General features: G+C 46.0%; 2 protein-coding genes across 2 annotated transcripts; both read right to left on the bottom strand.

Moving 5' to 3' along the window:
* Positions 1-268: 268 nt before the first annotated feature.
* gon4la (gon-4 like a) lies at positions 269-18,881 on the bottom strand. The gene is made up of 26 exons (XM_084739672.1): positions 18,705-18,881; positions 16,596-17,070; positions 15,885-15,959; positions 15,735-15,785; positions 12,778-12,831; positions 12,568-12,663; positions 12,391-12,483; positions 11,918-12,079; positions 10,257-10,467; positions 9,316-9,417; positions 9,046-9,086; positions 8,828-8,940; positions 8,303-8,504; positions 6,230-6,316; positions 5,728-5,905; positions 5,196-5,346; positions 4,967-5,114; positions 4,773-4,889; positions 4,283-4,663; positions 3,239-3,712; positions 2,371-2,466; positions 1,863-2,063; positions 1,631-1,774; positions 1,254-1,522; positions 478-580; positions 269-389 (listed from the first exon to the last, which is right to left on the bottom strand). Exons 2-26 carry the CDS (start codon positions 17,043-17,045, stop codon positions 291-293), a joined length of 4,098 nt encoding a protein of 1,365 aa, XP_084595798.1. The 5' UTR covers positions 17,046-17,070; positions 18,705-18,881; the 3' UTR covers positions 269-290.
* A 1,740-nt stretch (positions 18,882-20,621) lies between these two features.
* LOC146313682 (C2 calcium-dependent domain-containing protein 4C-like) lies at positions 20,622-21,553 on the bottom strand. The gene has a single exon (XM_084739644.1). The coding sequence runs from the start codon at positions 21,505-21,507 to the stop codon at positions 20,857-20,859; it is 651 nt and encodes a 216-aa protein (XP_084595770.1). The 5' UTR covers positions 21,508-21,553; the 3' UTR covers positions 20,622-20,856.
* Positions 21,554-23,477: the final 1,924 nt, after the last annotated feature.

The following is a 23,477-nucleotide window of genomic DNA, read 5'->3' as shown; positions in this document are numbered from 1 at the left end:
CTGTAGAACCATGTTCCTGAACACACAGAACACTAGAAGACAGTTCTAGAGTAATTCAGATGGTTCTAGACAAATGTGTTCAAGAGTTTTTGTACTGAAATGAATCAAGGTGTTTGACTGACCTCAAACATCTAAAGAACGTTCTAGTGAATTCTAGAACATCTGATAGAACCAATGCAGCCGTCTGAAGAACCGATGCTTCAGAAGTTAGTTTGTGTATAAAGTTTAACTTCATAGGTTAAATCCTACAGCAGATCTGGATCAGAGTCTCTGTCTGATTGGCCCCGCCTTCAGTCCAGAGCTGCCTCCTGCGTGCTGATTGGCTGGCCTTCTGACTTGATGAAGGCAGAGTGAAACAAGTTCATCAGGTGGTGGAAACGAAGGCTCACCTGGACAAAAAACACAGGAATCATCCTTTAATTCATGTTTTTAGCAGAAACAGCTTCACCTGGACTCTTAGGCCCCGCCCCCTCTCACCTGTTGGGCAGTCCTGTTTCCCAGGAGGGCGGAGACATGTCTGAATGTTTTCCGATTGGCTCCTCTCTGCTTACAGGCTGTCAGGATGGTGCGGTCCGCCTCTCTGAAACAGGAAACAGTCAGAGCCATGTCAGCTGCTATGCTAGTTAGCGCCAGTGTTCAATCCAAACTTTATTTACACTTCAGCTGAGAGACAAAAATAAAATGAAAAAAATCATGCATGATGGGAAAATACTGTTGTAACGTTTGAGTGTGAATCTGCACAGACTTTGATGCTAAGCTAACAGGCTAACAGCTTCTCTGATTGCTGATATTCTTAATCAAACGTTTGTTTGCCTTGTGATAAAACTGAAAATAGTTTTTTTTGATGGTGTACCTTTGTTTCTGAAGCAGTGGCGACATCTACTGGTCAAACCCTGAACTGTTCTGAGTAAGCAGCACGCTTTGTTCACACGCTTCACTGTCAGTAAGAGAGTAACAAGGTTCTGCTAGACGTTCATCATCTTCATCATGCAGAAGATTGTGACACAGAGCAGCAGCGCAGGAAACAATTAGAACGACTCCTACATTTGTGGACAGAAGACGCACGCGGTATTTTTCCCTTATAATATTTTATGTTTTGTACTAATGTGATCCTGTGTTTGTGATCATTTATCTGAGTTTTTCAGTGTTTGCTGGTAAAAGGAAGAAAATGAATGCAGGTCAAACATCAGTCGGAGCGCCGCTTCTCTGTCTAAAGTATTCAACAGTGCATCTTCTGTGTGTTTTGGTCTCACCGCGTCCAGACCACGACTTTCTCGCCACTCGACGTCATTGAGATTTTTTTGGCACATACTGCTCGCCCTGACTCCTCCTCCTCCTCCTCCTCCTCCTCCTCCTCTCTATCACTTCCTGTCTCGCTCTCTTCAGACGTCTTCCTGTTCTTGTCAGGAGGATTCGTAGCGTCAGAGCCAGTTGCTACGGGTGACGACTGAACACGAAGCTGCTGGAAAAACTCCCAGAATTCCTCTCGCAGGTCTGGGTGGCGTTTGAGGAGAGATGAGATCTGAGATGAGGAAATAATCAATAAAAATGATCAAAAGGTTATTTTAATTCTGATTGTTACAAAATAATTGATCAGCAATTAAAAGATCATTCAAAGGTCATTGTCTACCACATCTATGTCCTCAGGTGAGGGGGTGGAGCTTCCCTGCAGCACTGACACCACCTGCTGGTAGAGAGCGGAGCCTTCACCCAGGCTCCGCCCCAGTCGTCGTAGAAACCGTCGACTGCGTTCAAACAGCTGCTGCTCCACCAGCTGATGGAGGAGAAACCACAGAAGAAGAGTTAACACCCCCAGTCTGTACCTGAGTGACATCATGTAATGTCACAGTGATGTCACCCACCAGTCCACAGCGGCAGGCCTGTCCTCGGTTCAGGAAGGCGGCAAAGTCTCGGAGCAGCTGAGGCCACAGGCGCAGGACGCCGCTCAGCCTGTCATACAGGACCTCCGGGGCCCCTGAGGGCCCCGCTGCCGAGAACTGATCCAACACCTGCAGCACCTGCTGCTCAGAGACGCCCGGAGACACCCGCACCGCATCGCACACCTGCAAACAGGAAGTACATCACCAGTGTAGACCAATAAGGATGCAGCAGGTCACCTGATCTGAGCTCTTCACAAAATCATCTCATTTATTTTCATGTTAAAAATCTAAATTTGAATCTAAAGTGCTGTCTGCTGATTGGCTGATTCTCCTCAGGTGTCTGTTTCACCTGAACTGCTGTTTCAGAGGTTTTTTTACGATTTATGGAGACGAAGATTAAATAAATAAAAACATGAGTTTAGAGAGACAGTAACTGTAACTGACTGTAGCGAATAAAAAACAGTTTTAGGTTTCAGTGATTATTGATTACTCTGAGCAGATAATCCTGAGCGAACAGCTCGTCCTCTGACTCCCTCTGATCATCTTCATCATCCTCCTCCTCACTCCTGTCTGATGAAGGCTTCTCCTGCACACAAACACACAGCACAGATGACTTTACTTCTGGAAGTTATTGTATTAAAAACACTTTTGGTTTAGATGTTTTCTCACCACAGAAATCAGAATCCAAACTAAATTCCAGGGGCAGAGTTCTATCAGGGGTAGAACTTTCCAAAAATACAGGAACAGCGCTGGTCATTTCTGATTGGATGAGTCCTTGCAGCAATTTATTTCAGGCACTGTTTTTAAAAACCTGCAGCTGCACAGCAGCAGTTTTTTTGGCATCACTAGACTGATTCTTTAATTTTAGATTTCCAAGTGAAGTTCTGATCAGACTGGACAGACCTGAAATATGTGACGTTCCTCTGACATCATCACATAGAACCCAGTCTGTTAAATATGATGTCACTTTTTCATACGTCTGCTGACCAATCTGCTTCATCTGTACTGTCTGTTAGAACACCATCAAAACTCAGACAACAGGCTCAAGGAACCTTAAAGTAGTTCCTGGGACCAAAAGTTCTGGGTACTTTTGGCAACTATTCTGATAATTGATTAATCAGTTTGAGTGATTAAAAAAAGTCTCGGCTTCTTAAATGTGAATATTTTCTGTTTTCTGTTTCTGTTTTCTTTCTGATGATCTTTGAGTTGTGGACAAAACGAGACATTTGAGGACGTCATCTTGGACTTTGGGAAATACTGATCAACATTTCTCACCATTTTCTGACATTTTAAAACAAACAACTTTTAATAATAAACTATAAAAATAATAACATTTTAAATGTGAATATTGCTCTGACCTGCTGCTGGACGAAGGTCTCTCTGGACCCATCTGAACGACGCTCTCCATCTTCTTCTGCTCTGGACGCTGTCAGTGTCACTTCCTGTTCCCTCTCTGACTCCACCTCCTCTGTGTCAGAGTGGTCATTGTCAAGGGCGACACTTCCTGCTGAGCTGAGGGATGATTCAGACAGAGCCAGGAGGACCTCGCTCTCCTCCTCCTTTTCTTCCTCCTCCCTCTCTTCTTTTTCTTCCTCCTCCTCCTCACTCATCACCTGAGAGGGGGCGGGGCCATCATGCCTCCTCTTCCTCAGGCTGGTGAGGGTCTGATAGTGGCATCTTATTTGCTCTGTAGTTGTCATGGAGACTGAGGAGTTGATGGTGATGTCAGCAGGAGGGTCAGTCCTAGAGAGGAGGAGGCGCCGGAGGAGGCCTCGAGATGGACTGAGAGCTGCAGAGTCCACCTGTCTGTCAGAGAGGGGGGAGGAGTCCACCTGTCTGTCAGGGAGAGCGGAAGAGTCCACCTGTCTGTCAGGGAGAGCGGAAGAGTCCACCTGTCGGTCAGGGAGAGCGGAAGAGTCCACCTGTCTGTCAGAAAGGGGTGAGGAGTCCACCTGTCTGTCAGGGAGAGCGGAAGAGTCCACCTGTCTGTCAGGGAGAGCGGAAGAGTCCACCTGTCTGTGAGTGAGGGGGGAGGAGTCCACCTGTCTGTCAGAGAGGGGGGAGGAGTCCACCTGTCTGTGAGTGAGGGGGGAGGAGTCCACCTGTCTGTCAGGGAGAGCGGAAGAGTCCACCTGTCTGTCAGAAAGGGGTGAGGAGTCCACCTGTCTGTCAGGGAGAGCGGAAGAGTCCACCTGTCTGTGAGTGAGGGGGGAGGAGTCCACCTGTCTGTCAGAAAGGGGTGAGGAGTGCACCTGTCTGTCACGGAGAGTGGAAGAGTCCACCTGTCTGTCAGAAAGGGGTGAGGAGTGCACCTGTCTGTCACGGAGAGTGGAAGAGTCCACCTGTCTGTCAGAGAGGGGGGAGGAGTCCACCTGTCCATCAGGGAGAGGGGAAGAGTCCACCTGTCTGTCAGAGAGGGGGGAGGAGTCCACCTGTCTGTCAGAGAGGGGGGAGGAGTCCACCTGTCTGTCAGAGAGGGGGGAGGAGTCCACCTGTCCATCAGGGAGAGGGGAAGAGTCCGCCTGTCTGTCAGAAAGGGGTGAGGGTTCTGGTTGGGCAGGGGGCTGGTGGAGCTGGATGAAGCCGATTCGTCTGAAGTCGAGGTGTTTGGGGAGGCGAGGGGGGTATCTGGTCCCAGGGGGGAAGCTGTAGGTGTCGGAGGTGGAGCGGAGGAAGGCCAGGTGACGGGGCCCACCTGACCTGCAAGGGGGCAGAGCCTCTGGAACAGCGCCAGGTGGACTGTTATAGTGTTTGATGGTCGGATAGATGACAGGAAGACTCCGCTAAAATGATAAAAAATAAAGTTTGAAAAGATAAATGTTTGGGGGGGCAGGGGCAAATCTCTGCAAGGTCTCAGGAAGGACGTCTGGGTTTAGGGTTCTGATCACGTACCACCAGCCACAGAGGCATGACTCGCTCCTCTCTCTCCACTGGGGGGCGCTGCTCTGCTGGTGGAACATGACGACAGGCCACCATCATCGGCCACAACACCCGCTGGTACCTGAAGGCCTGCAGGGGGCGCCACAGAGTCACACACACCGTCAAACACTCACACTCATCCTGAAGCCAGCTGATGAGCCTGTTACCTTGACGATGTTGTCGGGGACACCTGGTCTGCAGCACTGCAAGATCCTTCGTCGGACCTGGACCAGAGTCTTCCTCAGCAGGAACTGAGACACCAGCTTAGTCGGGTCACATGACCCCTCCATGTTCCTGAGGCCGAGGACCAACAGGCTGGAAGAGACACACACGGTTAATACATCAATACACACACACTCACACAGGATAACTGTGTGTGTGTGTGTGTGTGAGTACCAGTCTTCAGCTGCAGTGAAGGCAGCCGTCCTGCGGGGGCAGTACAGAGCTGGGTCCAGGCTGGCAGACGGTAGTAGCTCCGGGTAGAGGAAGACTGGGCGGGTGGCGAAGAGCCAGGCGAGTTCAGCCGGCATGACGGGGTAACAACGCACTGAAGATCCACACATACAGAGAGAAACTTCTGACTTTTACCTTGTGTTGGAACACATCACTGTCATGTTATTACGTTTTATTTTGTTTACAAAATGATGATCTTGTGTGCAGAACTTCAAAAAGGATCCTTTTAGAGATTTAAGAAGGTCCAAACTTCATAATTTTCACTCAGTTTGATTCTTTTTCTTGTTTTGTTTTTATTTGAGTTGTCTGGTAACTGATTGTTTTTTAGCCGTTAACTTTCAGAGCTCAGATGTCTGAGGGTCTTTGAATGCATCACCAGGTAGAGTGTTCCTCTCATTAAACTGTGACAGACTGAAACCAGAGATGACTCTGAACCTGCAGAGCTCCCATGAGTCCCTGCTGCAGGCGTACTCACTGTGTCCCCTGGCGTCTGGCGGGCGGTGTTGCGGCTGGTAATTGATGGGAGTCTGTCGCAGCTCCTCCAGCAGCTGCAGCGCCCCCTGCAGGTTGGAGGCTCTGAAGATGCTGCAGAAACCAGGACGACCTGAAGACATGAGGAGCTCACCCCTCTGAGCCAACACGTCCAATTCAAACTGACATGAACGGACAGAGAGGGGTTGTCATAGCAACACAGGATGATGTTCATTTAGTTTTTAAAAATCTACATGACAGATCATCAGATTGTGTTTTTGCTTTATTTCGTGTTTGTGCTCCGTACCATGTTGCGTGGTCTACAGTAATTAAACAAACTGGAACTTGAAGTGTTTTCAAACTCAGTATATTTAAATGACTCACAAATAATTAATAAATCAATAAAAATAAATAAATATATAATCGAGTATAACTTTAAAGCAGCACTTAGAGCTTCAGGCTGAGAAATGTTTAAGTTCCTAATAATTTACTAGAGAGCTTCTTACCAGGAACTGTCTGGTGGTTTCAGCCTCACTGTGAAGTTTGGCCACAGGTGAACTCAACAGGTGGATCTGAGTCAACAGCTGGACGTGCTGAGAGACAGAGAGACAGACAGACAGACAGACAGACAGACAGACAGACAGACAGAGCGTATTTAACCCTACGATCATGTTAAACCTGTCAGTTTCTTATAAAAACACATGAACTGAAGGCGTCTGGTTGGTTGATCTGCTCTGGTCCAATCAAAGTCCCAGTATTCAGTCACTGGTGTTACTTTAACCAGAATGAAAGAACGTCTTAATCAACACCTGTCGGGGGGGAGGAACGTACGCAGACCTGAGGTGTTTTCTAAAGAAGAAGACGCAACGACATGACATCATTAAAGGAGTGACAGTGACGATCAAACATCTGTGTTAATGTTTTAATGTGACGAAGGTTCCATCAGAACAGCTGATCAGTCATGTGACTTTAATGTCTGCTGTCACAACTTATTCAGAAAAAGTGATTTTATCTCCGATGAAGAGATTTAACTGTTTAGAAAAAGATGAAGAAAACGTTTCTACTGAGCAGAAAAATCGAACCATGTCTGTTTTCAGTTTCTGCAGTAAATCAGTCTCTGATTTCTAAAATCTTCTGAAGCATGTTGTAATGTTTTCAGTCGTTGCAGGAATATGTGAAAATTGCAAAGGAAAGTTGCAATTTCTTTTTTAAATAATAAATTAAATCAAAGGCAACTTATTCTGGTGAGAATAAAACCACGTTCTCAGTGACCTCACCAAAGAGAATTAAAGGATTAGGAAATAAAAATTCTAACGAAATCTGCTTTATTTGTAAATGAAGGTGTGGCTGTTCCACAAAGAAGAATCTTTGCACAGAACGTTGATAAACAAATAACAGCGGCACCGCGTTCTTTTCAGTTCCCTGCCTGAAAAGTTGAGTCCATTGAAGCTCAACAAAACTCTGTCCAAACACGACCAGAACTCGATTACAGACCAACGTTCTTCCCTCTGAGCACCAAACGGTTTTCAGTGTCGGGGACAAAACATGCAGGGAACCGGAACTGACAAACGAATTGAGGAGAAAAATGAAAATAAATAAAATAAATGAAGTACGGGTCGAACCCAGCATGACCCCGAGAAATATGTGAAAAATAAGACCCGACCTGACCGAACCTGCCGGGTCCCGCTGGGTTCACACACAGATCTCGAGCTCTGCCCTCAATGAAATCTGCATGTGTGATGTCTGTATGGGGAACTGACTGGTGGAACTTGTGAGAACCTACAGTGATTGGATAAAAATTGATTGATTGGTTGAATGTGTGTGAACGGTTGTGATCCAAACATTGTAACATCCTGGAGGGACTGATGACCGACAAGTCTTTGAAGACGTCACTTTGGAGCATTTTTACTTATTTTCTGACATATTTTAAATTTTAGAGACAATAACTGATCATGAAAATCGTATGAAAAGCTCCCTGTCTGATGACATCACAGCTCCTCCTGGTCATGTGAGTGCAGGTCTCCTCCCCCGCTCAGTTTCCTGCCTGTGTTGAACTGTGTGCATCCCTGAGGATAAGTACACAAATATAGTTGAAGTAGTTGATGTTAAGTGTAGGGAAGTTGTACAGGGAATGCTTGTCATGCTAACAGTAGCGATTAGCATGGTAGCATTGGCAATTAACATGCTAGTGCTTAGCATGCTAGCTAGCTACACAGACATTATATGCACTTGTTTTGTTTAAAGTTAATAATAGAAATGAACGCACCCTCATGTGTCTTCGTTGTGTTCACAGTATGTGTGTCTTATTCAGTTTCCGATGTGTGTATTTTGAGTTATGAATACACCCAGCTGTACTACATGTACACTGGAAATAAAGAAGGTGTAAAGAAAGAAGGAACTGCTTCCTGTGTGTTCTCATCGACGCCACCTGAACAGCCCTCACTATCCAGACCCAACACTCCAGGTTCCCCGGGTTCTCACCAACAAAAGTAATCGTTAGTGCAGCCTGAACACACTCTGTATGTACCTGTGTACTGTCTGTGTACTGTCTGTGTACTGTCTGTGTACTGTCTGTGTACCTGTTGCAGGTGCTGCTGCAGGCGGCTCCTCTGTCGTGTGTCCAGTTTCAGTGTGTGTGGTTCCGTGTCGCTGTGTGTGTGTGTGTCGCTCAGTGTGTGTGTCTGCAGACTCAGTCGTCTCTTCTTCAGGAACACCAGCTGCTGCTTCACCGTACGGAGCTCTGTGATTGGTCCATCCTGCACATCCTCATCACCTACTTGTCTGTGAACAGATGAGACAGTCAGCAGAGACACGTGTGTGTGTGAGTGTGTGTGTGTGTGTGTGTGTGTGTGAGTGTGTGTGTGTGTGAGTGTGTGAGTGTGAGTGTGAGTGTGTGTGTGTGTGTGAGTGTGTGTGAGTGTGTGTGTGTGTGTGTGAGAGTGTGTGTGTGTGTGTGTGAGTGTGTGTGTGTGTGAGTGTGTGAGTGTGAGTGTGAGTGTGTGTGTGTGTGTGAGTGTGTGTGAGTGTGTGTGTGTGTGTGTGAGAGTGTGTGTGTGTGTGTGTGAGTGTGTGTGTGTGTGTGTGTGTGTGTGTGTGTTACATACATGTTGTGCTCCTCAGTTGTGTGTGTGTGAACAGTGTATTTCTCCTCGTGAGGTTCTTCCTCCTCCTCATGACCTTCATCATCCACACCCTGTCCTGCCAGGTCTTCTTTCAGCTGAAACACACACACACCTGAGTTTATATATGTGTGTGTGTGTGTGTGTGTGTGTGTGTATTCAGAGTGTGTGTGACATTTGTGTTTGTATGTGAAGAGACTCACAGTTTCAAACAGCTCCTCCATCAGTTCATTCACCTCCTTCTCTGCATGATACAAACGATCAATAATTGATCCAATCAGGTCAAACGTACCAACATGACATTTAAAATTCAACATCCAAACATTTATCAGACCAATCAGTCTGAACATTAATCCATCATGTTGATCAGCTGATCAGGAAACAGATTGATTCAGCATCAATAATGTGTGTGTGTGTTTGTCTGTGTGTGTGTGTGTGTGTGTGTGTGTGTGTGTGTGTGTGTGTGTACTGACTGGTGATGCGGACAGCCTTGTCATCACGGTAATCCTCCTGGTCAGGTTCATCGATGTCAGCCAAGAAGTTATACTCAGGGTCATCTTCATCATCACACTCCTCTGTGGAGACACACAGAGACACACAGAGACAGAGAGACAGAGACACAGAGAGAGACACAGAGAGACACACAGACACACAGAGAGAGAGACACAGAGACAGAGACACAGAGACACACAGAGAGACACAGAGACACACAGAGACAGAGAGACAGAGAGACAGAGACAGAGAGACAGAGAGACACACAGAGACACACAGAGACAGAGAGACACACAGAGACACACAGAGACAGAGAGACAGAGAGACACACAGAGACAGAGACACACAGAGACAGAGAGACAGAGAGACACACAGAGACAGAGACAGAGAGACACACAGAGACACACAGAGACAGAGACACACAGAGACAGAGACACAGAGACACACAGAGAGACACACAGAGACACAGAGACAGAGAGACAGAGACACAGAGACAGAGACACACAGAGACACAGAGACAGAGAGACAGAGACACACAGAGACACAGAGACAGAGAGACAGAGACACACAGAGACAGAGACACACGGAGACACAGAGACACACAGAGAGACACACAGAGACACAGAGACAGAGAGACAGAGACACACAGAGACACAGAGACAGAGAGACACACAGAGACACACAGAGACAGAGACAGCGAGACAGAGACAGAGAGACAGACACACCAGAATCACCAACTAATAACATTTTACATGTTTTCATTGACAAAATGAGACAATAACTAAATCAAAACTGATGGAATCTACAAACTTTCATCATCCAATCAAAACGAGTCTAAATGTTGATGAGGGACAGTTTGGGGATTTTTTTCTGTCAAGCAGAACTAGAACAGTTCTGATGACTGAATGACGAACACACACACCTTCATTGTCCATGTCTGAGGTCATCAGGCCTCTCAGCCAATCAGTCCACTCTCTGTCCTCGTGGGCAGAGCTGGAGTCGTACATGTCAGGTGTGATGTCAGGAGCTCGTAGCTCCGCCTCCAGCCGGCCCAGTGGGACGTCACGTAGAGGACGCTTGGACCGAGTCCGGTACGCCATCAGACCCACCTCGTCCTCTGACTCAGACAGAGGCTGGAAGAGACAATTGATAATCAATAATCAATAACTTATCTACAACTTTTATCTGTCAGTTTAGTTCAACTGACAGGCGATCTAAAGCTCTAACAACTGGTTCCAAAGATCTAACAACTGGTTCTAAAGATCTAACAACTGGTTCTAAAGATCTAACAACTGGTTCTAAAGTTCTAACGACTGGTTCCAAAGCTCTAACGACTGGTTCCAAAGCTCTAACAACTGGTTCTAAAGCTCTAACAACTGGTTCTAAAGATCTAACAACTGGTTCTAAAGCTCTAACGACTGGTTCCAAAGATCTAAAAACTGGTTCTAAAGATCTAACAACTGGTTCTAAAGTTCTAACGACTGGTTCCAAAGCTCTAACGACTGGTTCTAAAGATCTAACGACTGGTTCTAAAGATCTAACAACTGGTTCTAAAACTCTAACAACTGGTTCTAAAGATCTAACAACTGGTTCTAAAGCTTTACAGACTGGTTCTAAAGATCTAACAACTGGTTCTACAGATCTAACAACTGGTTCTAAAGATCTAACGACTGGTTCTAAAGTTCTAACGACTGGTTCCAAAGCTCTAACGACTGGTTCCAAAGCTCTAACGACTGGTTCTAAAGTTGTAACGACTGGTTCTAAAGCTCTAACGACTGGTTCTAAAGATCTAACAACTGGTTCTAAAGCTTTACAGACTGGTTCTAAAGATCTAACAACTGGTTCTAAAGATCTAACGACTGGTTCTGAAGATGTAACGACTGGTTCCAAAGCTCTAACGACTGGTTCCAAAGATCTAACAACTGGTTCTAAAGATCTAACGACTGGTTCTAAAGCTCTAACAACTGGATCTAAAGCTCTAACGACTGGTTCTAAAGATCTAACAACTGGTTCTAAAACTCTAACAACTGGTTCTAAAGCTCTAGTGACTGGTTCTAAAGATCTAACAACTGGTTCTAAAGATCTAACAACTGGTTCTAAAGTTCTAACGACTGGTTCTAAAGATCTAACAACTGGTTCTAAAGATCTAACGACTGGTTCTAAAGTTCTAACGACTGGTTCCAAAGCTCTAACGACTGGTTCTAAAGATCTAACAACTGGTTCTAAAACTCTAACAACTGGTTCTAAAGCTCTAGTGACTGGTTCTAAAGATCTAACAACTGGTTCCAAAGATCTAACAACTGGTTCTAAAGCTCTAACGACTGGTTCCAAAGCTCTAACGACTGGTTCCAAAGCTCTAACGACTGGTTCCAAAGATCTAACAACTGGTTCTAAAGATCTAACGACTGGTTCTAAAGATCTAACAACTGGTTCTAAAGATCTAACGACTGGTTCTAAAGCTCTAACGACTGGTTCTAAAGATCTAACAACTGGTTCTAAAGTTCTAACGACTGGTTCTAAAGCTCTAGTGACTGGTTCTAAAGATCTACAGATGTAAACAGTGCGTCCTGAAGTGTTTGGCACCTGGTAAGGTTCCATCCACACAGCCAGCTCCTCCTCCACTGCGTGAAGTTTCTCCAGGAAGGTGCTGTCAGTCACCGCTTTAGTGGGCGGGGCTTTGGGAGGAGGGGGAGGTCCCATTGAAACATGCCCCGCCCTCAGGTGCCTGGAGCGGCTCCGAGAGGTCTGAGGGGAAACAAACCACAGGTTGATAACAAACAGGAAAGGGCTCCTGCCAAATATAAACAACATTGTGATTGGCTAAACTGACCTTATTGCAGGTCCAAAGAATAAAGTTCCAAAAAAGACACAGTTCCAAAAAATAAAAACATCAAGACGATGTTTCACCTGAAGGTCTGAATCGAATCAAAGTGAACTCAGAAGGTGTCAGAGACCCACCTGATGAACAGGGGACCCTCACCTGGACAGGTAACTACATCCATCACACAGACTCTCTGCTGCCGCCTACAGGACAGTTCAGGTGTGCTCAGATTTACCTGCCAGGGGCTGCAACTGTCCTCCTCCACCCTGTTCAGTCGACTCCCTCTGGGAGACGAAGCCGTGCTCTCCATGTCGCTCTCCTGGAACGTCTGCACACAAACACATCCGTCAATCGATCAATAATCAATCATTAGCATGAAACTGTGCTGTAGCCAATCGGAGAGAAGCCTCACATCTTCAGCCGTCTCGTCCTCGTCGTCTTCATCGGGACGGTACTCTTCATCAGAGGAGTCTTCCTCAGCCAGAGGAATGTCGACGAACTGCGGGGCCTGAACACAAACACAGAACATCAACTAGTCCTCAACATGTTCTCAAGTGTTCTAACAGTTACATGAAACGGAACTTTAATTAACGACGTTTGGTTGTGACGGCTGAACTCTGACCTTGTTGACGTCACTGGGCTTCTTGATGGGAGAAATGTTCCAGGCTGGAATCACCTGACAGGAGGACAGGTGAGGACAGGTGAGCACAGGCGAGGACAGGCGGGGACAGGCGAGGACAGGCGAGGACAGGCGAGGACAGGCGAGGACAGGCGAGGACAAGAACAATTACTGCCTGACTGGTCACTAATTGAAAAACAAATCCAAACATGAAAACACTGTTTCATGTTTGGATTTGAATTTTAATTGACAAGATTACACAGAGACAGGAGGACAGAGACAGGAGAACAGAGACAGGAGGACAGAGACAGGAGGACAGAGACAGGAGGACAGAGACAGGAGATCACAGACAGGAGGACAGAGACAGGAGAACAGAGACAGGAGGACAGAGACAGAAGATCAGAGACAGGAGGACAGAGACAGGAGGACAGAGACAGGAGGACAGAGACAGGAGATCACAGACAGGAGGACAGAGACAGGAGGACAGAGACAGGAGATCAGAGACAGGAGGACAGAGACAGGAGGACAGAGACAGGAGATCACAGACAGGAGGACAGAGACAGAAGATCAGAGACAGGAGGACAGAGACAGGAGGACAGAGACAGAAGATCAGAGACAGGAGGACAGAGACAGGAGAACAGAGACAGGAGAACAGAGACAGGAGATCAGAGACAGGAGGACAGAGACAGGAGGACAGAGACAGGAGGACAGAGACAGAAGATCAGAGACAGGAGGACAGAGACAGGAGGACAGAGACAGGAGAACAGAGACAGGAGGACAGAGACAGAACAGAGACAGGAGGACAGAGACAGGAGATCAGAGACAGGAGGACAGAGACAGAACAGAGACAGGAGAACAGAGACAGGAGGACAGAGACAGGAGAACAGAGACAGAACAGAGACAGGAGGACAGAGACAGGAGGACAGAGACAGGAGGACAGAGACAGAAGATCAGAGACAGGAGGACAGAGACAGAAGATCAGAGACAGGAGGACAGAGACAGGAGGACAGAGACAGGAGAACAGAGACAGGAGGACAGAGACAGGAGGACAGAGACAGAAGATCAGAGACAGGAGGACAGAGACAGGAGGACAGAGACAGAAGATCAGAGACAGGAGGACAGAGACAGGAGGACAGAGACAGAAGATCAGAGACAGGAGGACAGAGACAGGAGAACAGAGACAGGAGGACAGAGACAGGAGAACAGAGACAGAAGATCAGAGACAGGAGAACAGAGACAGGAGGACAGAGACAGGAGGACAGAGACAGAAGATCAGAGACAGGAGGACAGAGACAGGAGATCACAGACAGGAGGACAGAGACAGGAGGACAGAGACAGGAGATCACAGACAGGAGGACAGAGACAGGAGGACAGAGACAGAAGATCAGAGACAGGAGGACAGAGACAGGAGGACAGAGACAGGAGAACAGAGACAGAAGATCAGAGACAGGAGAACAGAGACAGGAGGACAGAGACAGGAGGACAGAGACAGGAGGACAGAGACCAGAGACAGGAGGACAGAGACAGGAGGACAGAGACAGGAGATCAGAGACAGGAGGACAGAGACAGGAGAACAGAGACAGGAGAACAGAGACAGGAGGACAGAGACAGGAGGACAGAGACAGGAGATCACAGACAGGAGAACAGAGACAGGAGGACAGAGACAGGAGGACAGAGACAGGAGGACAGAGACAGGAGAACAGAGACAGAAGATCAGAGACAGGAGAACAGAGACAGGAGGACAGAGACAGGAGGACAGAGACAGAAGATCAGAGACAGGAGGACAGAGACAGGAGATCACAGACAGGAGGACAGAGACAGGAGGACAGAGACAGGAGATCACAGACAGGAGGACAGAGACAGGAGGACAGAGACAGAAGATCAGAGACAGGAGGACAGAGACAGGAGGACAGAGACAGGAGAACAGAGACAGAAGATCAGAGACAGGAGAACAGAGACAGGAGGACAGAGACAGGAGGACAGAGACAGGAGGACAGAGACAGGAGATCAGAGACAGGAGGACAGAGACAGGAGGACAGAGACAGGAGATCAGAGACAGGAGGACAGAGACAGGAGGACAGAGACAGGAGGACAGAGACAGGAGGACAGAGACAGGAGATCACAGACAGGAGAACAGAGACAGGAGATCAGAGACAGGAGGACAGAGACAGGAGGACAGAGACAGGAGATCAGAGACAGGAGGACAGAGACAGGAGGACAGAGACAGGAGAACAGAGACAGGAGGACAGAGACAGGAGATCACAGACAGGAGATCAGAGACAGGAGAACAGAGACAGGAGGACAGAGACAGGAGAACAGAGACAGGAGGACAGAGACAGGAGGACAGAGACAGGAGATCACAGACAGGAGAACAGAGACAGGAGATCAGAGACAGGAGGACAGAGACAGGAGGACAGAGACAGGAGATCAGAGACAGGAGGACAGAGACAGGAGGACAGAGACAGGAGATCAGAGACAGGAGGACAGAGACAGGAGGACAGAGACAGGAGAACAGAGACAGGAGGACAGAGACAGGAGGACAGAGACAGGAGATCACAGACAGGAGAACAGAGACAGGAGATCAGAGACAGGAGGACAGAGACAGGAGGACAGAGACAGGAGATCAGAGACAGGAGGACAGAGACAGGAGGACAGAGACAGGAGAACAGAGACAGGAGGACAGAGACAGGAGATCACAGACAGGAGATCAGAGACAGGAGAACAGAGACAGGAGGACAGAGACAGGAGAACAGAGACAGGAGGACAGAGACAGGAGGACAGAGACAGGAGGACAGAGACAGGAGATCACAGACAGGAGAACAGAGACAGGAGATCAGAGACAGGAGGACAGAGACAGGAGGACAGAGACAGGAGGACAGAGACAGGAGATCACAGACAGGAGAACAGAGACAGGAGGACAGAGACAGGAGGACAGAGACAGGAGGACAGAGATGTCTCACCACTCCTTTCTCCACCACTTCTTTAAACTTGGATCGAGTCATTTTGGGTTCCTGAGTAGAACACAAATGATCAGATTAATAAACAAACTGCTGCAGGTTAATTAACACGTTCATGAGGTGCATTCTGATTGGACGGCAGACCAGACTCACAAATGGGGGGACGGCCTCTGTCTCATTGATGGCAGCTTTCATCATGGCCACCACGTGTTCGTTGGTGATCACTTCCTGTGGGTCAAAGGTCGACTTCAGTTCAACAACACAGAGCTTCAGACAAAGTTTAGTCTCTAATTTAATCAGCTGGATTTGTCCGAGCTGTCCTTAAACGCACCAGGACGTCAATCAAGTAACCGACGTTTTGTGTCGATAAAAAAAAAATCCTCCACACTGTTAGAAAAAAAGGCCACAACAGCTGTTTTATCTGCAGCTGGATCTAATTTCATTTTAAATATATTTTCATATTTACAAAAATAACATTTCTGTGGTTTAATACGACGGCAAAGAACCAAATACACAAATAATCAAATACACAAGCTCAGTCTTTTGTGTTGTGTTCAGCTCTAATGATTTTAAATCTCTACCGACTGATTTTAAAGCTTATTATAATTATTATTATTAAGAAATAAATGGATGGTACATTTCTTTTTTATTCTCTCTGGTTTTTCTCTTAGTTTGTTGTTTGAGTTTTTAAACTGAAGTGAAAATCACCACCTCTTTATGGACCAAGAAAATGATCGACAGATTAATCAATAAAGAAAAGAATCGTTAGATTAAATATTATGATATGATGTAGATGTTAGTTTAGGGTGTGGTTTACAGGCTGTCGGAGCCTCTGATTGGCTATCGTGTCTCTGACGGACTCACGTGGATGATGTTTCTGACGTTCACCGTCGTCAGGTTGTGCTGTTTGGATTTGGTCTCCAGTGATTGGTCCAGCTGTCTGTCAATCTCCACCCCTGCCTCTTCCTCCTCCTCCTCGCTCTCAGAGGCTCCGCCCTCCTCCTCTGTTGGTTTCCTCCTCCTCTTCCTCGCTGCTCTCCTCCTCGCTGACTTCACCTCCACCTGACTGTCCTCCATGGTGATGATGAGGCTGGAGTCGGTGGTGTCTTCCTCCACTAGCAGGTAACCTTCCTCCTCCTCGTCCTCCTCCTTTTCTTCAGCTCCACCCCATTCCGCTGCTGCAGGGGGCGGCAGCAGCAGCAGAGCATCATGGGATATGATCTGCAGGCCGGAGCGCGACGGTCTGATGGCACCGGCGGTGACCGGAGCAGGTCTGGATGGGCTCAGTTTGAGGCGTTTGTGGATCGTGTTCATTGTGGAGAAACATGACCTCTGACCTCTGAAACAGTGACATCATCACATGAGGTCATCAGCACAGATCAATACATTTGATCAGAATTTTATTTGAGCTGTCATCTGTCCCTAAGGTGGCAGAAGGGATGGCAACAAAAAACACCAAAAATATTCACATTGATATGTGAAAATAATAAAGTTTTATTATTAATAATCTGATCAATCACTGAAGCTTCGCACAAGTTCCACCAATCACAGCAGACCTGCACACGCTAAAGTCTGACGTGTCTCAGTGTTTCAGTATTTACTGGCTTGTTGTCGACTGTGTCTCAGGTACAGAAGAGGTTCATCACTGTTCCTGACATTTATCAACACTTTGAGTTTTTAGAATTCTGTTCATTTACATTTAAAACTAAATCTGTTAGAATTTGAGGTTTTTTGTTGAAGTTAGACTTGATTTTTATTCAAAGATTTTTTTTTTCAATAAAATTTTTTTTCACTTGTTTCCACAATATATAACACACACACACACACACACACACACACACACACACACACACACGTATATATGTAGGGCCGGGCAACATGTTGCTGTCACATTATGTTGTGATATGAAACTAGATGTCGTTCTATCGTGACGTGTCAGAAACGTTGTCTTCTCCTGTTACAGTAAAATGATGGCGTTCTCTGAACTGTTCCGACTGTTCTAGCTGTTCTAATATTTATCTTTACCCACTTAGTCATTAATTCACATTACTGATGATTATTGATGACAAAACTCTCATTATTTTAATATTTTGTGAAAGAACCAACAGTCATCAATAAAATGTTGCAATATTTGGTCAAAGATATTGTGAAATTTGATATTATCAATATTGCCCAGCTGCTTTCATCTCTTTGAGAACACAACATGTCGTCAATCACAAGTTACATCACCAATAATTATTGACATCAGCCAATATGAAACCTCATATATTTATGTGTGTGTAAATTATTATTTTATGCCTTAATGTAAATCCAGAATCTTTCAGGCTCTAATCAGGTTGATAAGAGAGATAAATAAAGATCAATAATAATGTTTATGACAGGAGGTTCAAATATTTTACTGTGAAATATAAATACCATTAAAACTCTTTAAATATCATCAGCTGAAATCAATTAAATCATCTGATCAACTGATTCATTCTTAACATTTTATCAGAATTCATAAAATAAATAAATGTTCTGTTTGTAAAATCTACTAAGTAGCAGAAATGCTCTAATTACAAACTAACACAGAACAGTGGAACAGTGGAACATCGGAACAGTGGAACATCAAACTGGGTTCAGCTGCGGGTTTAAATAAAATCAGTCAGTGAATCTAATGAAGGACGTCTGTTGGTCTCAGACTAAAGTTGGAGTCTCCTCTGTGAGGTAGCTTCGGTTAGCTTCAGTTAGCTTCAGTTAGCTTCTGTTGGCTTCTGTTAGCTTCAGTTAGCTTCTGTTGGCTTCAGTTGGCTTCAGTTAGCTTCAGTTAGCTTCAGTTAGCTTCAGTTAGCCCCTGTCTGTTACCTCCTGTCATTAGCTCTTAGCAGCTGTTAGCTCCTGACCGCTCTCTCTCTCCTGTATGCTAACCTGCGTTCAGTCGGCTAGTAGCTAACATTAGCCTGCCTACAGATGGACTACAGACAAACTACCTACCAAACGGGTCCCGGCCAGTCTGTCCGGACTCTGTCTGTCAGTCTATCGATCCGGTATCGATCAGTGTGATCAGGTTGATCACAAACTCTTCGGTCTGTGCAGAGAACCACTTACCGCCACGACGAAGAGAGATTCTCTGCAGCTGCTCACAAAAACTACATTTACACTGAGCGTTACGGCCTGCCTCTGACGTCAGCACGCTCTTCTTCTTTTGGTGAGAATTCAGGCAGCAAACAAGTCCTGCTGCCACCTGCTGGTGTGAAATTAACTGATAAACTTTATATGAAGGCGAACTGACAATAAAACTTCAAATGTACATTTAACAATAAAAAACGTTTTTGTCATTTTTTTATTGTGTGACCAAGTTTTTAATTATTTTAATTCATTTTGAAGGAAACAATTCATGTGAAAGTGTCATGACAGAATGTATATTTATCGAGTAATCCCATAAATCTACATTATTTTACATTCAAATATTGTCATGAAACGTGAAGTGAAATAACCAAAAATACATAAATAAGTACAAATGAATAGTACATATAGCTGTTTACTCAGAATTCAAAATCACTTATCAAAAGGAAAAAAAAGAGAAGAAAAACAAAAGGAAAGTAAAATAATAAAATATAATTCATCTACACTTCCTTTGATCATAAATTTTATTTTGTTCATTCTTTAACCCAACTGTTTTGTCACATATATGAAGGAAAATGAACAAGAAAAATACATTTTTCATCATATCTGTAATTTTGTTAATCATATTATACAATTAGCAAATTTCATCAGGTAGAGACGCTGATTTTTAACTTGGCAGTGGATGGGAAGTGGTGCTCAGAAGCTGTTTGGAAAAAGGCAGATACTTAAAAAAAAAAGAAAAAACACCTGGCAGGTGATTGGTTGAACCATCTGTCCGTCACATCTAACTTTAACCAATCAGGTCAAGCTCAAACAGAACTCTCCAGTCCAGATATAACTGATGCTATCACGTATCTATGCTAACACCTTCAGGAAACAAGTCGTTTCCATGGACACTTCTTGGCGTTGCCACGCCCACAGCTGCCGAGGACACTGATTTGACACAAACAGACTTGAACCCTGGAGTGATGGATTCTGACGTGTTCTTGTGAATCCAGCTGATTCTTGTTGTCAGAAGGATTAAAATAGAATAATTTTGAATAATTACTTAATATTAGTATGATGTAGATCAATTAACTTTTTTAAATCACACATTCCAGATGTTAGATGTGAAAATATCTGAAGAGGAGCCAGGGAAAGTTCGTAGAACCAGAATATTTTCTCATCTAACGCCGACAGTTCAGAGTTTATTTCAACCAAACCAGAGCTGCTCAGAGTTCTAACAGTGGAAAGACCAAACAAGTTGGTTTGGATGAGTTTGATTTAGTTTCTGACTAGTTCATATGAGGATGCCACTGCTAGCTAATGTTGCTAATGCTCATCTAAAACACCAGGGTGATTATTAAAATCATCAAAAACACCATTTACAAAATGAACAATAAACAGGCGTGTAAGAAAATGACTTGACCATCGTAAGATTGTGACAAACTGAGTCTGTAAAAATCAACTGAGTAAAAAAAAAAAAACACCATTAAACTTGTTACATCAGTGGTCCCGCCTCCATCGCCACAGTAAAAAACAAACCAGAAAAGAGCCCAGCAACAATGCCGTTATTTAGCTAATGTTACTTTAGTTTCTGCTGTGAAGAACTCAGGAGACACTCAAGAAAACAAATCTTAAAAAATAAATAAATAAATAAATAAATAAATAAATATCCAACCTAAGCTAACACGTTAGCATGTTAGCTAACGAGTCTGGAGCTGCCAATTCTGACAAACTGAACAAACTTCAGATCAGAAACACAAACTGACACGTTGCTCTTCAGTGATTGGATGACTGAGAAGGTCAAAGACACATGAAGCCTTTATTAAAACATTAAAAGTGTCCAGATCAGTGGACATCAGACGGTTTTTCCTCCAGGTGGCAGAAGTCACGACCCGCCCTGCTCTCACTCTGATTGGTTAGTTGTTAGGATAAGAATATCAGGGTGAGCCAGTCAGAGGCAGTGTAGGGCAGGACATGACTTCGTCATCCTGGGGGCCAAAAAAAAAAAATTGCAACTGGACAGGTGTGTCTCCGGTCATGTGACATCAGCGGGACGTGTCCTCTTCATGGCAGGACTCAGAGCCTTCAGAGCAGCTGCAGGTTTCTTCAGCTCCTTCATCACCTGCAGACCCAGAGCTCTGACAGGCTGCAGACTGACCCGGGTCCTGCTGGGAGCAGGACTGGCACCGGGACCAGGAGAAGGGTCCACCGGATCCTGCTGGTCTGTGTCCGTGTCTGTCACCGTCACCTTCACCTGTTTGTTTGGTCTGTTGTGGTGAAACAGGGACTCCCGGCGGTGGGTGCAGGGGCTGGCGGCGAGCACGGCGGTGAAGCCATAGGGCGTGGTCACCTTCTCCACGTGGGACAGAGACATGGCGGCCTGCGTCGTGATGTCCGTGTCCGCCGACTCCCCTGCATTGCGGCGGGGACGTCTGATCCGCGGTGGCAGGCGGAGCAGGTGGGGGCGGGAGGAGGCGGGACTGAGTGGGGTCACAGGAGGACTTAGTCCAGGACTCGGACTGTCGTTGTCGTCTTCGGACAGCAGTCTGGTCCGGTCAGGAGACGTCCTCTGAAGACGTGGAGACCGGAAGAGAAGCGGACTGCGGGACGGGATCAGGAAGTGTGGGATCCGCTCTGGAGTCAGAACCAGTGTCCGCAGAGCCGATCCGGATTTAACAGCTGACATGATGACGGAGCTGCAGAGACAGAGGGGGCGGGGTTAAACAGAGCAGGCAACATTTTATGGACTAAACTGATTGATTATTGGATGAATTATTTCCAGATTGATCACTGGTTGAAAAATAGATCCAAACGTAAAAACAGGTGGAATATTTATAAACGGATTAATTGATCGATTACGGCAGACAATGATTGATAATGACAGTAATCATTACAGGAAAGACTTGAATGTTGGACAGTGGAAAAGACTTCCTTAGCCCTTAAAGGGATAGTTCACCCAAAATGTAACTGCAGTCATTATCTGAAGGTCAGGTTTAGTTTTTGGTTCACAAACACCTCCATCCTGCTGGTTTTGTTAAGTCCAGACCTTTGATCCAGACCAAATTACAGATGTGAAAATCAAAACTTTATTGAACAAAATCAAAAAAATCTAAAATATATTTAAAGGCACATCAATAAACACAAATATTAGAATATTTTTTCTTCTCTGGATTCTGTAAAAATCTCCAGATCATAAAGTGATTTAAACCTCCAGCTGGTTTTTATTCAGTTTTCAGAGAACCACATTCATAAACCCAGAAAAATCAGCTTCATGTCTCAAAGTCCACTTACCTGAATGTGAGTCACCTGGTGTGAAGGAGGTGGGACTCTGCTCTCCTCCTGGTTTATATCAGCAGCAGCAGGTGGATCCAATCACTGATCAATCCAGGAGGCTCAGTTATAATTCACCTTAAAATGATGAAACACACAAAAATATTCAGATTTATTAAACAAGGACACGTCCTACACCGGGTTTCCTTTTTAAATCAACGGAAAATGTTGGCGGTGAAAAATGCGTACGCACATTTGAGCCCTGTTTCCGCAGTAACCTTCATAAATGAGCCCCAGGTCATGAACAACCTGCTGGTCTCACCTCAGACTGTCTTACCACTGATGTTACTGTCGTCTCACAGGGATAGCGGAAAGACACCTCGCTCTTTTGATGAGAAACTTACTGTCAGTGAATCCTACCAGAGCGGAGGAGTGATGAAGACAGAGGGGGACACAGAGTGAGACACAGGGGGACACAGAGTGAGACAGAGGGGGACACAGAGTGAGACACAGGGGGACACAGAGTGAGACAGAGGGGGACACAGAGTGAGACACAGGGGGACACAGAGTGAGACAGAGGGGGACACAGAGTGAGACACAGGGGGACACAGAGTGAGACACAGGACACAGAGTGAGACAGATGCATGGGGCGATTAAACCAAATGCACGAACACGTTTATGTACAAAAATAATCAGGGCTTTTTTTTTTCCCACATAAACAGTTTCTTCTTTTTCTTTTATTTGCTGTGTTGCAGCAGGTCAGAGGTGCTGCAGCTGTGTGCCCTGCACCTCCACTGCACCTCCGCTGCACCTCCTCTACACCTCCACTGCACCTCCACTACACCTCCACTGCACCTCCGCTGCACCTCCACTGCACCTCCACTACTGCACCTCCGCTGCACCTCCTCTACACCTCCACTGCACCTCCACTACACCTCCACTACACCTCCACTACACCTCCTCTACACCTCCACTGCACCTCCGCTGCACCTCCACTACTGCACCTCCGCTGCACCTCCACTGCACCTCCACTACACCTCCACTGCACCTCCACTGCACCTCCACTGCACCTCCACTACACCTCCACTGCACCTCCGCTGCACCTCCACTACACCTCCTCTACACCTCCACTGCACCTCCGCTGCACCTCCACTACTGCACCTCCGCTGCACCTCCACTGCACCTCCACTACACCTCCACTGCACCTCCTCTACACCTCCACTGCACCTCCACTACACCTCCACTGCACCTCCGCTGCACCTCCGCTGCACCTCCGCTGCACCTCCGCTGCACCTCCTCTACACCTCCACTGCACCTCCACTGCACCTCCTCTACACCTCCACTGCACCTCCACTACACCTCCACTACACCTCCACTGCACCTCCA

Source organism: Lutjanus erythropterus, chromosome 16, assembly GCF_056507025.1.
Source record: "Lutjanus erythropterus isolate fLutEry1 chromosome 16, fLutEry1.hap2, whole genome shotgun sequence".
Lineage (NCBI taxonomy): Eukaryota > Metazoa > Chordata > Actinopteri > Lutjaniformes > Lutjanidae > Lutjanus > Lutjanus erythropterus.
This window is presented reverse-complemented; position numbering and strand designations above follow the sequence as displayed.

Bases quoted from the DNA above. Each gene is read 5' to 3' on its own strand.
- LOC146313682 (XM_084739644.1), bottom strand. From the start codon at position 21,507: ATGTCAGCTGTTAAATCCGGATCGGCTCTGCGGACACTGGTTCTGACT.
- gon4la (XM_084739672.1), bottom strand. From the start codon at position 17,045: ATGAACACGATCCACAAACGCCTCAAACTGAGCCCATCCAGACCTGCT. The intron at 5,906-6,229 runs GTAAGAAGCTCT...CGTTCATGTCAG, and splicing joins AAACCACCAGACAGTTCCTG to TTTGAATTGGACGTGTTGGC. The intron at 5,347-5,727 runs GTGAGTACGCCT...GTGGATCTTCAG, and splicing joins GCCAGACGCCAGGGGACACA to TGCGTTGTTACCCCGTCATG.